This window comes from Heteronotia binoei, chromosome 19, assembly GCF_032191835.1.
Source record: "Heteronotia binoei isolate CCM8104 ecotype False Entrance Well chromosome 19, APGP_CSIRO_Hbin_v1, whole genome shotgun sequence".
Lineage (NCBI taxonomy): Eukaryota > Metazoa > Chordata > Lepidosauria > Squamata > Gekkonidae > Heteronotia > Heteronotia binoei.
In genome coordinates this window covers 39315841-39331724 of record NC_083241.1, presented here as the reverse complement: position 1 = coordinate 39331724, position 15884 = coordinate 39315841, and the positions used below count along the sequence as shown (strand labels likewise).

Sequence of the window (15884 nt, the reverse complement as noted above, 5' to 3'; positions counted from 1 at the left end):
CATTAACCCCTGGAGAAGCGCACACCACCCTTTCTCCACTTCTTACGTGGCTTGCTGGCCTTTGGACTGGGGGGGGGGGCAGCTCAGGAGATCCCCAGGTGAGTGAGGCCTGCTTGGACTGTCTGGATCTCTAGCCAGTCCAAGCAGGCCTCGCTCGCCTGGAGCTCTCCTTTCTTGCATCGAGTCGCTTTCGGCTGGGGAGGGGGCATATGCGAATGAGTTGTGCTAATGAGCTCCGCCCCCTCTTTTTCTACAAAACGACCCCTGCCTCTTAGCACTGATATTATATTCCGAGGCTGACTGCCTCTGAATGTGGAAGTTGCCTTGAATCACCATGGCTAGTAGCCGCTGATGGATCGATCCTCCATGAATCTGTCTAACCTGCTTTTAAAACTGCAGCCCCCATTACATCCTCTCTGGCAGCAAATTCCACATCTGAACAACTCACTGAGCAGAGGGGTCCCTTTTGCCCATCTTGAATCTGCCTCCCATCCACTTGCTTTACAGCACCCGGAGGGAGGAGGTGTAGGACGCAGATTCAGATTTGCATTAGAGCAGGGGTGGCCAACGGTAGCTCTCCAGATGTTTTTTTTTTTGCCTACAACTCCCATCAGCCCCAGCCAGCATAGCCAATGGCTGGGGCTGAAGGGAGTTGTAGAAGAAGAAGAACTGCAGATTTATACCCCGCCCTTCTCCCTGAATCAGAGACTTAGAACGGCTTACAATCTCCCATATCTTCTCCCCCCACAACAGACACCCTGTGAGGTGGGTGGGGCTGAGAGGACTCTCACAGGAGCTGCCCTTTCAAGGACAGCCTCTGCCAGAGCTAATGGCTGACCCAAGGCCATTCCAGCAGGTGCAAGTGGAGGAGTGGGAAATCAAGCCCGGTTCTTAACCACTACACCAAACTGGCTACACCACTACACCAAACCAAACTGGGTTTTTTTGTAGGCAAAAAAAACATCTGGAGAGCTACCATTGACCACCCCTGCATTAGAGCATGGACAGAGTGCCAAATAGAATTGCACTAATCCTGATCATAGAACTCATTTGCACTGACCTGCCTTAACAGTTGTAACAAAACCATTGCATTCAAAGCAGCATATTTGTAAGGCTTGCCTTAAAGTATATAGTGCCTTTTCTCTCTCTATTCCAGGCCTGAAGTGGTCTGGGGTGCAATGGACAATAGGCCTCTATTAAGAGTCGTTGCTAAGCATAATTTATATGAAAGGAGGCACATTGCATAGTCACAAAGCACAGAGCAAGAGAACGTTACCAAAGTTCTGTTAGCATCCTTTGAAAGGAAAGCTTTTCTCCCTGCCACAAGGAAGGACCTCCTAGCCTGAATGGAGCCTTCACGCCCACGCAGTAGAGATTGTACTTACTGACACATTCTCTGGAACAAAACCAGAAACCGGGTGGTTGCTCACAGGGCGTCTGTTGTGGGGGGTAGGAAGGTAAAGGAGATTGTGAGCCACTCTGAGACTCTTCGGAGTGGAGGGCAGAATATAAATCCAATATCTATGTTTGTAAAGATGGGTTTGAGGGAAAACGCAGGAAAGATGGTGGTATAGAAAGATATGGCTTTTTCCTCCTGCCACCGGTGGTAATAAAGGAACCTCTGGATCAACTCACTTGGAACTCTGGCTGTTGAGTCTCTTCAATTGGACTGTGAGGGACTCAACTTTTGGGCACAGATGGTGTGTGCAACAGAGGTGAGGTTTGTCCAAACCTTATTTTGTAGCAGGAACTCCTTTGCCTATTAGGCCACACACTCCTGATTTAGCCAATCTTCCTGAAGCTTACAGTAGGCCCTGTAAGAAGAGCCCTGTAAACTCTTGGAGGATTGGCTACATCAGGGCTGTGTGGCCTAATATGCAAAGGAGTTCCTGCTACCAAAAAAAAAAAAGGCCTGGGTTTGTCACTCTCTTGGCACGGTTTTCTGGACGGCTGCATTTGGAGCCTGAGTTGCGCTGCCAGAAATAACAGCAGCCAGCAAATCTGTTCTCCACTGTAACCCACAATAAAATTGAGCACTTATTAATATTCCACTCCAGTATTAATAAACTTAGTTTAACCCATAATTTGGTATCTCATTTCAGGAGTGCAGCAACAAATGAAAAATGGCACGCATGTACATTGCCTATTCAGCTCCATGTCTGCTTTCATGACACAACTTCTGCAGGAAAAAAAGCATTCTAAGACCCGGCATCCAAGTCAAATGCTGAACAAAATATTAAGGTAAACCAATAAGGGATCCTAGTCAACTCCAAACAATTAGTTTGCTCCCAATACGGCCAACTGGCAATCATGTGCCCATCAAATTTCTCAACATTTTTTCTCAGCATCACATTTCTCAGCATCGCATTTATCAGCATCGCATCCAAGAGACACATTGTTTGCATCTGCTTCTTACCTGGCGGGAGGTACTGACAGTATCCTGAAGAGTTCACCAAAACATTGGTATGGAACGTTGCGTCAAAGCGCTCATCGGCACTGGAAGGAAGAATAAATTAAAGCTCAGTTATTCTATCCATTGGGGGGCGGCCGGGCAAGGGAACTGGTATTTTGTTGGCAAGTAACAGCTTTCCATGGTTGAGAACCATGTTGAACATCAGATCTGCTTGTAATGTTAAAAAATCTGAACGTGTCATTAAGGTGTTTGTTAGAGGATGATTGTTCTAATGGTTCTCCTTTATTGCAGCATCTTTCCATTTCCCAGTTGAGCTCTGCACTTGATCCCAGCCTCTCGTAAATCACATACCAAACCTCTCCCAACATCTCCTAGGACACCCTGCTATGTACTCCATCTGACATGTTTAAATTGGCCTCTTGGGGGAGGGGGAAGGAGAAGAAGATATTGGATTTATATCCCGCCCTGTACTCTGAATCTCAGAGTCTCAGAACGGTCACAATCTCCTTTACCTTCCCTCCCCAGCAACAGACCCTCTGTGAGGTGGGTGGGGCTGAGAGAGCTCTTACAGCAGCTGCCCTTTCAAGGACAACTTCTACGAAAGCTATGGTTGACCCAAGGCCATTCCAGCAGCTGCAAGTGGGAGAGTGGAGAATCAAACCAGGTTCTCCCAGATAAGAGTCCACGCACTTAAACACTACACCAAACTGGAAGAAGGAGAAGGAAAAGAAGGAGAAGAAGAAGATCATCCACTTTTCAGGCTTTATCCTATCCAATTTAACTTCAGATTACGATTTCGTGCAATAACTTTAGTTCATGGTAGGGGGCAATAGAGAGCTCCCACAGGAGAGGGCTCTCTCCCATCCATTAACCGGTTGTTACATTCTACTGATATCATGGTTAGAAAAGCGTAATATTCCAATTTGGATCCCATCTTCCTCCCCCTACCCCTGAAAGAAACCTTGGAAAGTGGTGCACATTTATCAAGCAACACACACCTAACACAAAACCATTTTAGGGGGAACCGGGACTGATTTATGAACAGTTTGCAAATGGAGCTAAGAGCTCAACTCCAAGGGAATCGGGTCTCCCAGCTGTCACTCTCCAGTTTCTCAAGTTATGCACAGAAGGGCTGTCAACGGCTCGCTTAATATATTTGTCACTTCCTCAGCAAGACTCGCATCCGAAATCAGCCGCTGGAGAAGGCAGGAGGCTGCAGCTGCTTCTGCAGCCTGGGAAAGCGGGCCTCTGCGGGACGACGAGAGGTAATTCTCTGCCAAAGCTTTCTTCGAGTTTGCCACCATTGGGGCAACCCTCCAAAGTGGCTGGTTCACATTGCAGAGGCTTTTCAGAGAGTAGCGAGGTACTCTTCGGTGCCCCCTCTAAGGTAGGGGTCCCTACCCTTTTTTAGCCAGTGAGCAAATCTGAAATTTTGAACGGGGTGTTGTCACCCAGCAGGGGCCTAGCAGAGCCTCCTACTGGCTGCCACCACTCTGGTAAGGGTCTGTATGGAGGACCCAGAGCACCCAACCACCCTTGCCTTCCTTATGAATAAATACCTCTTAACTGTGACCAAGGAGACTGTAGGTCTCACTAGCCCCAGGACTCATGACAGGTGTGGAGCACCATCTCAAAACGGCTGCCACAAGAGGTGGAGCCAGAACCAAAATGGCTTCCATAGGAGGTGGAGCCAAAACCTAGATGGCTGCAACTGGATGCTAAGCTAAATGAATACCCGCCGCCTCATACCTCCTGGGGAGAAGGGACGTCTACGGTTTCCAGGACCTCCTGGCAGGGTGAAGGAAGTAGGGTGGACAGCTCCAGGTTGCGAAACTCCTGGAGATTTGGGGGTGGAGCCTGGGGAGGGCAGGGATGCCATAGAGACCACTCTCCAAAACTCCATTTTCTCTATATTAGGCCACACCCCACGGATGTAGCCAATCCTCCAAGAGCTTCCAGGGCTCATAGTATAGGGCCTGCTGTAGGAGGTCTGGCTCCATCAGGGGTGTGTGGCCTAATATGCAAAGGAGCCCCTGCTAGAATTCTATCTCTGGACCCTGTCCTAAGAGCCCTGTCAGCTCTTGGAGGGTTGGCTCCATCAGGGGTGTGTGGCCTAATATGCAAAGGAGCCCCTGCTAGAATTCTATCTCTGGACCCTGTACTAAGAGCCCTGTAAGCTCTTGGAGGGTTGGCTCCATCAGGGGTGTGTGGCCTAATATGCAAAGGAGCCCCTGCTTGAATTCTATCTCTGGACCCTGTACTAAGAGCCCTGTCAGCTCTTGGAGGATTGGCTACATCAGAGGGGTGTGGCCTAATATGCAAAGGAGCCCCTGCTAGAATTCCATCCCTGGACCCTGTACTAAGAGCCCTGTAAGCTCTTGGAGGGTTGGCTCCATCAGGGGCGTGTGGCCTAATATACAAAGGAGCCCCAGCTAGAATTCTATCTCTGGACCCTGTACTAACAGCCCTGTCAGCTCTTGGAGGATTGGCTACATCAGAGGGGTGTGGCCTAATATGCAAAGGAGTTCCTGCTACAAAAGAAGCCCCGCTCCAGGGGAACTGATCTCGGTAGACTGGAGATGAGCTGTAATTCCAGGGGATCCCCAGGTCCCACCTGGAGGCTGGCATCCCTCTGAACTCTCGGATTTCCAAGGGAAACAGCACATGATGTGGCGTTGCCATTAAAGTAAACAACTCGTTTGGACGTTGACTGACTTATCTTGCGCCTAGAAGGCGGGGCAGGCAGGTAATTTCCCCGCTCGAGTCCTGACATTCCCAACCAACACAATAATGAGACTTGACAAGGAGATGCAGTCGGCACAATGAACTGCGGCGCAGGGTTCGCCCCAAACAATTGAACATTAAATGCGCCGCAGAGAGTGAGAGGGAAAGACTCTCGACACATGGGGTAAGCAAAGCGACTTTGACAGGCCAGAGAGAAGAAGCGCTCAGGTGGTTGACAGAGGCCCTGTCTTCTGGGCGGACAGCTGAAGCAACATTATGAGTCAGTCCCACCTGCGATGAGCACATTAATCATCCGGCAGGCTGGCGGGAGGAGCCGCAACTGTGGCTGGCGCATCGGCCGCTCGGGGTGTGTTTGAAACGGAAAAAGAGATAGGTCCAAGCGGTTGGTCTGAAGCAGTTGAACAAAGCAGGAGTCAAGTTGTTCTAAAGAAAAAGAGACGCTCTTGGAGAGGGGAGGGAGGCGGTTAAGCTGGTTTCTCCGTAGGCAGCAGGGAGGCGCTGCATCAACAGACGCGAGGCAAAGAGAATTGAAGCCACCGTGGGGGTACCAAAACAGTTGAGCGGCTGCCCTTAGGGTTGCCAAGTCCAATTCGAGAAATAGCTGGGGACGTTGGGGGTGGAGCCAGGAGACTTTGGGGGTGGAGCCAGGAGCAAAGTTGTGACGAGCATCACTGAACTCCAAAGGGAGCTCTGGCCGTCACATTTCAAGGGACCGCACACCTTTTCAATGCCTTCCCTCCATTGGAAATAATGAAGGCTAGGGGCACCTTCTTTGCGGGCTCATAGAATTCGAACCCCTAGTCCAATCCTTTTGAAACTTGGAGGGAGTTTTGGGGGGAGGCACCGGATGCCATGCTGCAAAGTTGGTGCCTCTACCTCAAAAAACAGGCCCCTCCCAGAGCCCAGATTGTTGTTCACCACCCTGAGCCTTTTGTGTACAGGGGAGGGTGGTTTACAAGTCCAATTTAGAAACAAATAGATAAATAAATACGAATAAATAAAATCAACAGTAATCATAGAGTTGGAAGGGACCTCCAAAGTCATCTAGTCCACCCCCTGCACAATGCAGGGAAGCCTCGAAGAGAGGAACCGGCTGAATTGTTGCCCCACCGAGGCCCCGTGTTCCGATTCAAAGTCAGCCGTTTGCCACCTGTTCTTCAAACGCCTTTCGACTTGCAAGTGCGTCCCCGCTGAGTTCAATGGGACGTGCTCCTCCGTAAGCGCCCTCGGGAACGTAGCCCTAATCGCTCATTAGGGGAGAACCGGGATGAAAGCGGATCACCAAGTGATCTGCTCTGCTACCTGCGGAGCGGCCGGCTTTTCCCACCCAACCTGCCATGTAAAATAGCAGAAGCGTTTGATCTCCAGCCATTCGAATCCCGTCAAAAAAGAGGGCCCGGAAACCAATGAAAAGGGGTATGCTGCTATGGAAACCAGCTGAATAGCGGAAGGGAAAGTAGAAGCCCTCTGAAGCTACCCCCGAAGTCCGTCTCCAACAACTTCAGAGACGATATGATGCAGCCAGGCCCCCTGTGGTAGTGTCTAGCCCAGAGCATACTGCTTCCTAGGAAATCTTTTGATGTGGCTGATTTCTAACTGTATTTTAAATTGCTGCAAAATGGGGTATAATCTGGGGGCTGGAAAATTGTGTTAAATGCCGTCAAGATGCAGCCCACTTAACGGCAGCCCCTTGGGGAAGGGGTGTCAAAGGTGCAGCCCAGGGGCCAAATCAGGCCCCCGGAGGGCTCCTATCAGGCCCCCGAGCAACTGGCTGTCATCTGCTTCCTTTCCCCTCTCTCTTGCTTCCTTTTTAGTCTCAGCTTGCTTTGCAAGGCTTGCTCAATCACTCAGGAGCTACAGAGCAAAGCCTCTATTTTCTCCATTGGTTGCACAGCAGAGCTACTGAGGCAAGCCTCTCTGGCTTCTATAGGCTGAGGCTCCTCCCCTCCTGGCCCCCCCAGTGAAGGAAGGAAAGAGCTAGAGCTTCTTTCCCAGTTCCCTGGATCCCATGGGAGAGATACAAAGAAAGCACCTTTAAGACCAACAAGTGCTAATGTTTTAAGTTTTTTTAAAAAGATCTTTGTGTTTGTCTCTTTTATAAAGTTTATATCTCTGCTAATTTATACCTACTCAGGCAGGTGGGGTAGGGCTGATTATCTTGTGGGAGCTTCCTGGGCTGTGAGAGGTTAACAGAGGAGCTTACCTGAGGGGGTTCAGCCCTACCCCACCTGTCTGAGGTGACATTGCTTTCACAACGTTTTCACGGCAGACTTTTTACTGGGTGGTTTGCCATTGCCTTCCCCAGTCTAAAATGTGAGAGCTGGAGGCTAAAAATTTGTGAGCTAGCTCACGCTAACTCAGCTTAGCGGGAATGCTGCCTGTGAGGTGGGTGGGACTGAGAGAGCTCTCCCAGAAGCTGCCCTTTCAAGGACAACCTCTATGAGATCTATGACTGACCCAAGGCCATTCCAGGAGTCCCTGCTACAAAAAAAGCCCTGGGTTTGGGAGGTCATATGTTATGCAGGCTGCTCCTTAATATTTCTGTTGCAGCTACCAACTAGATTGCAGCGGAAAGCTACCAACTAGATTGCAGCGGAAAGAGGTACATGGCATTCTGCGACCACCGGCTCTGTCAATGGGAATTGGGCCAGGCTGGTCGAACGAGAGGCCGGAAACAAAAATGACAAGTGACCCGGGAATATCCAAACACGCTGTCGAGCTTAATCCTCCTCTCCGCTTCGGTCGCCAGGCGAGCCCTTCTCTCCAGCACATAAATATCTGTTCTCGCGCAGTGGCCGGCTCTTGTGAGATAAATGGGCGCGGACAGGCATGAATGCAAAACACCATTTTGAGTGCCAATTTGCCCAGTAGGCGCAGCGGGAGGCCGGGGAACTTCTGAGAGAAGACCACAAGCGCTCTTTAGTGATTTGCATGTTGTTTTATATTGAAAAGGCTCGGCACCTTCCCAGCTGCGCCGGCTTCGCCCGCGATTAAGCTGGGGGCCGTCTTTGCCCCCCCGGAAGAAGCGAGGAACAGCCTGGCTTCTTGAGCTGTCCTATAGGGGGTGGGCGTGGTCAGGGCTTTATAAGCCCTGGCTCCGCCCAGAGTGTTCGTCGTCTTCGCTGGCTCTCTGAGGGAGAGCCTGGGTCGTTGCCTGGTGGTGGCTGAGGCCTTGGAGCGGGGAGACGTCGTTGGGTCGTCAGAGCGGCACGGAAGCAGAGCAGCTCCGTCGGCGGTGGATCGTGCCTGTTTAGAGGAGACGGGCTTCGCGGTTTGGCTACGGGGGGAGGCTGATTGCTTACACGGGCTCGCTGGGGAGTGTTTAGAGGCGGTGATTTGCAGTCGGGCCGCAGCGTGTTATAGGGCAGCTGTCAGTGAAGCCCGCGGCGCGAGCGGCGGCTGTGCGGTTGGGGCGGCTCTAGGCCCCTGGTGAGCCTCGTGCTCTGCACGAGACGCGCGCGGCGGCCATTTTAGGGCGAGTGCATAGTGCAGGGGTGTACATCTCTTTGCCCGCCCCCCCCTCTCTACTTTGGCCCCTTCAGCGCGTGCGGCGGCTACTTCATTTTAGCGCGAGCGGCGGCTGATTTTGGGCGGGCTGTAGGCCTGGGGTCCAGAGCTTCGTGCTCCACGGAGCGCGCGCGGCGGCCATTTTGGTGGAGCCTCGTGCGCTGGGGAGATTGCTTGTTGCTGGGCGGCCATTTTAGGGCTGGGCAGACTTCTTCTTGGGGCGGCCATTTTAGGGCGCATTGGAGTGACGGGCGAGGGTGGCTGTCTTTTTGGGGTTTGTCATAGTTGGCAGTTAGTGGCAGCGCTGAAGGGCATTGCCTGGGAGTTTATTTTAGCAGCTGCAAGTGCGGAGATTAATTTTGGGGGTCTGATATTCGTGTTTGCTCCCATCTTTGTCTGGCCTTGTAGTTAGCCGTATCAGTTGGCTAACATGGTGTCTAAAAAGGGTTCGGGGAAGCCTAAGGGCAAACAACCGGCTCGCCCGCCCAGGGGCCGGGGTGGGCAACCTGAGCCTGATGTGGGGCAGATTTCAGGGGAGCGGGTTAGATTGGCCATTATCCAGCAGCTTGAGGCTTTGGAGCAGCAGAGGGTTGCTGCAGGGGCCCCGATTTGGCAGGGTCGCCGCCGCGCTTCGGAGCGGTCAAAGCGACCCATGTTTGAGGCAGAGATGCTGGCCCGTTTGTCTGCGTTGCAGGGCGGAACGGCAGCACCTGATCCTGCGCAGCAGTTAGATGAAGAGGAGGATCCTGGTGAGGGACCGTCGGGGGAGCAGTTGATTGGCGGCGGCTCGGGGGACGGCTTGCCCCGCACTCCGGATGGTCCGGGTCCTTCTTTGGAGGCTGGTAAGTGTTTTTTGCACCAGACACCACATTGGCCATGGGGACCAGTGCAGACGCCACCCCTCCCTCCAGTGATGGGGAGCAGGGTTTGGGGCGGAGGGCAACCTGGGGCACCCACCGTTCCTTGGGATTCGGGGTCACCTTGGGCCTGGCCCCTGCAGAGTCCTGTGGTGCAGGGGCAGGGTTTAGGGGCTGCTAGTTTAAGCGGATCGGGTCCGCAGACACCAGCCCAGCAGGCTACCCCATCTACCTCTGCGGCTGCGACGGTGGCACCTATGTCAGGGGTTTTGCCATGGGGTGGGCAGCAATATACGCAGTGGCAAGGGTTGTGGCCCAGGGGGCCAGGCGGGGGGTGGTTTTACCCCCCCGTTCCTTACTCTAGCATTCCATGCCATGCGCTCCCATTTGGCGATACTTTGTTGCCGTTGGGAGATCACCTAACGACCGCCACGCGTGACAAAATTTTGCGTGGAGAGTTCGTTGATGTGTTTAGCCTCCTGTATCGTGAGCTCGAAAAGAAAAGCAAGGATGAGCTCGACGAAAAGGAGAAAGAAAAACTTAAGCGCAGGAAGGTGGATAGAACCTGGGCAAACTGGTTGCCGGGGTTTCTAATTTATGCGGGTGTCATCGCCCGGGCTCAGCCGGCAAGGGCCGCCGCCCTGTTTCAATACATGGATATAGTGTACAGGGCTTATTCGGACTTCGTAGGTGCAGCATGGCTGCAATATGATGAAGCTTTCCGAATGAGGGCGGCGGTCAATCCAGGGTTGCCTTGGGATCAAGTTAGCCAACAGCTCTGGTTGCAGCTGATGTCGCCGGCCAAGCCGAATACAGGGGACAGGTCCGACAGCGGACATTTGGTTCACAAGCAGCTGCAGATTACAGGGGCCCGCCCAGCGGCGGGCCAGCCGGTTCAAACCCGGATGCTTTGTTGGGAGTTCGCTTCCAAAGGAGCGTGCCCTAGGAAGCCTTGTAGGTTCAAACATGAGTGCCCGCTCTGTAGCGGGCCGCATGCTATGTCCGCATGCAGCAGAGCAAAGCCTAGGGGAGGGGGCAAGCGTCCCGGCGGAGGCAGTACAGGGCAGCAGCCTCCTGGTAAAGGGTCCCAGCCCCATTCAGCTGAGGGTACTCAATAATCTTTTGAGGAGGTACCCACGTAAGGCCGACGGGCAATATTTGAGCGACGGGTTTGCATTTGGTTTTAGGATCCCATTTCAGGGGCCTAGGGCCCCTTATTTGGCGTCCAACCTTAGGTCTGTAATTGGTCTCGAGCATATTGTTCGAGCTAAGATCGGCAAGGAGTGCGAAGAGGGCAGAGTCCTTGGCCCTTTCGACGCTCCGCCTGTCCCGGCGTTGAGGGTTTCCCCTTTGGGAGTGGTGCCGAAGAAAGCACCCGGGGAGTACCGGCTCATACACCATTTGTCCTACCCCAAAGGGGCGTCGGTTAACGACGCTATTCCACAGGAGCTATGTTCGGTTAGGTACACTTCCTTTGACCAGGCGGTCAAGGTTGTGCGCGGTTGTGGGGTGGGGGCGGAGATGGCGAAATGCGACATTAAGTCGGCATTTCGCCTCTTGCCAGTCCACCCCGATGATTTTGAGCTCCTGGGATTTTGTTTTGAGGGCAGATTTTATATGGATCGTGCCCTTCCCATGGGGTGCTCTATATCATGCGCTGCATTTGAGCGATTTAGTTCCTTCTTGGAGTGGGCCTTGCGGGACAGGACTGGGTGTTCGGCCACTGCGCATTACCTTGATGACTACCTTTTCGTGGGTCCTCCGGGTACTGGGCAGTGTGGCAGGTTGCTATGTGCCTTCCAGGGGCTGGCCGATGAGCTGGGGGTGCCCCTGGCACACGAGAAGACGGAAGGGCCTTGTGAGGTGCTTACCTTTCTGGGTATCGAGCTGGATACGCTCAACCAGTCTTCTCGACTGCCAGAGGCGAAGGTAACCGACCTCAAGGCTAGGTTGGCTACACTGATGGCTAGGCGCAAGGTTTCGTTGTTGGACCTGCAACAGTTGGTTGGTCACCTCAACTTTGCTTGCAAAGTTGTGGCACCAGGCAGGGCCTTCTTGAGGCGTCTTTGTGACGCTATGTGCCAGTTGCGCTCCCCCCACCATAGGGTTCGCATTTCTGCCGGCATGCGGGCGGACCTGGAGGTATGGGTCAGGTTTCTGGATGAATTCAATGGCGTTTCCTTTTGGAGGGAGGATTTGAAGATCGAAGCCGAGCTTCAGATCTCCTCCGACGCCTCAGGGTCCACTGGGTTTGGAGTCTATTTCAGAGGGCACTGGTGTGCGGAGCAGTGGCCGGCGGAATGGTTGGATAGCGAGCTCATTAGGGACTTGACATTTTTGGAGTTTTTCCCTATCCTTGTCGCGGTTTGGCTATGGGGTGAGCAGCTCGCCAACCATTCTGTGCTCTTCTGGTGTGATAACATGGCGGTTGTACATGTTATCAACTCCTTGACCTCGAAATCCAAAGTGGTGATGAATTTGGTGAGGGCCTTTACGCTACGTTGCCTTCAGTTGAACACTTTGTTCACGGCAAGGCATGTACCCGGTGTCTGCAATGGGGTGGCGGACGCTCTATCTCGCCAACAGATGGAGCGTTTTCGGCAGCTCGCCCCAGAAGCGGACCCGCGGCCGGCACGGATGCCATGGGACCTATGGCAGCTTGGGAAGCCGAAGCCGGTAGGGCCATTCAGTTGGCATTAGCGCCGAGCACCAGAAGGGCATATAATAGAGCGGCTTGCCAATTCTGGGAGTTCAGGAGGGCCGCTGATTTGCCGGATTGCTGGCCGATTCCCACGGCCCACATTATGCAATTCAGCGTTTCCCAGAAGGAAAGGGGTTTGGGGCTTAGGACTATTAGGGGCCAACTGGCTGCTTTGGCCTTTTTGAGTAAAGCCCAAGGGTTTGTGGATAATACGTCAGACTTCCGTATTAGGAAGATGTTGGAGGGGTGGGCCAGGGAGCGTGGCCCACGTTTTGATAATCGGCAGCCCATTTCCCCTGCTGTTTTGAAGGGGTTGTTTGGGTGCTGGCCTGTTATTTGTTCCTCTCCTTTTGAGGCTGCGTTGTTTCACGCGGCATCATTGTTGGCGTTTTTTGGCGCGTTGCGCATTAGTGAGTTAGTTTTGCAAGCCAAGACCGATACGTCGCGCAGGGCGCTGCAAGCCGGGGATGTCAAATTGGTTCAGGGGCAGATCATTTTGACGCTTCGGCGGTCCAAGACTGACCAGAGGCAGCGGGGGTCCATCATAACAATTGGTAAGTGTGAGGTACCGGAGTTATGTCCGGTGCAGGCAGTTACACACTACATTCAGCTACGGGGCTGTGTGGAGGGCCCCTTTTTCCGGCACGAGGATGGGTCCCCTCTCACCAAGTTTCAGTTTTGGGCTGTGACGTGTCGAGCGTTGAGTGCCATCGGCTTGAAGGGGGTCAAATTTGGCACACATTCGTTCCGCATTGGAGCAGCCTCCACAGCTGCTTCAATGGGTTACACGCCAACCACCATTCGGAGGATTGGGAGATGGCGGTCGGCGGCATTTAAGACGTATGTGCGCCCGTTGTTGGCCTGAAGGGCGCCCATGGGTGGCCTAGTAGTGGTCATTGAATTTGGGCGCTACGGGTTTTGATTCATTCGTTTAACACTATTCTGTCTTTTCAGGTGCTGTGGCTCGGGGTGAGAGACGGCGTATTCTCATCTGTGGGCACAGCATGGTATTCTGGGCTGCCCATCAAGCTCGGCGGTCTTCAGTTGGTACCCAGCTTGGGCTCAGTGCTTGGGCCGTCGTGGAGTGGCTGGGACGGCGGGGCCTACGTTGGCCCGGAATCATGCCCCTATTGTTCAGGGAAAGGGCTGGCAGGCCTCCACACATACTTGTCGTTCATTTGGGCGGGAACGACCTGGGGCTGTTGCGAGGGAAGGCGCTCTCGCAGCAGGCCCTGGCTGATCTCCGTGAGATTAGACGGAGATGGCCGGGGGTGCTTTTAGTGTGGTCAGCTATTCTGCCACGCAGGGTGTGGAGGTATGCCCTTTCACCTGGGGGGGTTGAGCGCGCGAGGCGCAAGGTTAATAGGGCTCTTCAGGTAGCCATGGAGGGCGGCTTGGGTTTGTTTTTGCCTCATCCGGCCATACGGGTAGATCAAGCTGACCTGTATAGGCCGGATGGTGTCCACCTGTCGGAGTTGGGCAACCGGGCCTTTTTGGAGGAAATTCGGCAGGGTTTGCGGTCGGCTCTGGGCCGTCCGGTGGGGCGCTAATGCCTAAGCAGAGGCTTGGCATTGGCGGTGGCTGGGGGATGTTTTGGCCACAGGATTTTGCAGGGGAGACCCTATGGCCTAGCACCAGTGGTGCTGGTGGTTTGTATGAACCGCAGATGGGCTAAACGGCTCAGTGCGGGAAATGCAGACCACGGGTAGCCTCACCTGGGCGGATCTTTCCATGGGGATCGATGCTGGCCCAGGTGAAGAATGGCTGGGGGCCTGGCCGCTCAGTTACAACCCGAATTACGGCGGGTTTGTGCTGGGGGCAGGGGTGCTCGCCCTTAGGACAAGGCGGGGTCAAGGGGTGACCCCAGGGCTTGTTCTGTCAGGCATTATCCCTGCCGAGTTTACAGGTTAATTGATTTAATAAAGCGGCCCGGTTATAACCCAACACATGTGTCTGTCTCTTCTTTCGACTGGGGGGGCAAGGCTCGGCACCTTCCCAGCTGCGCCGGCTTCGCCCGCGATTAAGCTGGGGGCCGTCTTTGCCCCCCCGGAAGAAGCGAGGAACAGCCTGGCTTCTTGAGCTGTCCTATAGGGGGTGGGCGTGGTCAGGGCTTTATAAGCCCTGGCTCCGCCCAGAGTGTTCGTCGTCTTCGCTGGCTCTCTGCCCGCCCACCCGCCCTAGGCAGTACAGGTTTCGACCGGTCGCCCCTTTGGGGGGCCAGGTAGGAATTTTTTCTTCTTCACATAATTGGCCCATGTGGAGTTGTTTTTCGCCTACCTTGTACTGCCTTATAGTGTTAGGTCCCAGAGTTTTTTATGCAGTTTTAGGTCGCTGGCAGGGGGATGTTTTGGCCACAGGATTTTGCAGGGGAGACCCTATGGCCTAGCACCAGTGGTGCTGGTGGTTTGTATGAACCGCAGATGGGCTAAACGGCTCAGTGCGGGAAATGCAGACCACGGGTAGCCTCACCTGGGCGGATCTTTCCATGGGGATCGATGCTGGCCCAGGTGAAGAATGGCTGGGGGCCTGGCCGCTCAGTTACAACCCGAATTACGGCGGGTTTGTGCTGGGGGCAGGGGTGCTCGCCCTTAGGACAAGGCGGGGTCAAGGGGTGACCCCAGGGCTTGTTCTGTCAGGCATTATCCCTGCCGAGTTTACAGGTTAATTGATTTAATAAAGCGGCCCGGTTATAACCCAACACATGTGTCTGTCTCTTCTTTCGACTGGGGGGGCAAATAACTCTTTGTAGTTTCTTGGCTCCCCGCGAGCAGGTTTTTGAGAGTCGAGGATGTCAGACAGAACACCAGGGCTTTGTACAGAACTACCACTTCTCTCCCCATCGCAGGACCATTACTGATGCTCTTTCATCTACTGCTGTACGGATAAACACAGAAAACACTTGAAATAATTACTTCCACCCTCCTCCACGCTTCTGTGTTAACAGAAGCAGGGATGCGCTTTCGGCTATTTCCGGTCCGAATGTATAGCCAAAAAAACCAATAATCCCTTATCAATAAGGGATTGTTGGTTTTTTGGCTATATATTCGGACCGGAAATAAACGAAATATTTTCCAGATAGACTCGGGGGTCCCAGATGGTATCTGGGATTTTTCCAGATGGTATCAAGGATTTTCCCGGATACTGGGAAAAGAGTTCCCCAAAATCCCACAAATCACAGAAGCACAGAGTTGGAAGGGGCCATAGACACCATCTAGTCCAACCCTTTGCTCAATGCAGAATCAGCCTACAACACACCTGACAAGTGTTTGTCCAGCTGCTGCTTAAAGACTGCCAGAGAGGGGAAGCTCACCACTTCTCTAGGGAGCTGATTCCACTGCTGAACAACTCTACTGCAATGCCCTCTACATGGGGCTGCCTTTGTGCCGAACCCGGAAGCTGCAACTAGTGCAGAACGCAGCAGCCAGGCTGTTACTGGGACTCCCGAAATGGGAGCATATACAGCCGGGGCTGCGCGAGCTGCACTGGCTGCCAGTTACATACCGGGTTCGCTACAAAGTGCTGGTTATCACCTTTAAAGCCCTATATGGTCGAGGACCTGCCTACCTGAGGGACCGTCTCTCCCCATATGAACCCCAGAGAGCACTGAGGTCAGCAGGGAAGAACAAGCTGACTATCCCTGGGCCAAAGGAGGTAAAACTAC

The 15884-nt window shown here is 53.5% G+C and overlaps 1 protein-coding gene across 1 annotated transcript in view; it reads right to left on the bottom strand.

The window, feature by feature from the left end:
• The window catches only part of CHRNA7 (cholinergic receptor nicotinic alpha 7 subunit), a 115926-nt gene that overhangs the window by 17341 nt on the left and 82701 nt on the right, over nt 1-15884 (bottom strand). The window contains exon 5 of the mRNA XM_060259935.1: nt 2417-2496. Coding sequence (XP_060115918.1) covers nt 2417-2496 — 80 coding nt within the window. The remainder of the gene's footprint in view (nt 1-2416; nt 2497-15884) is intronic.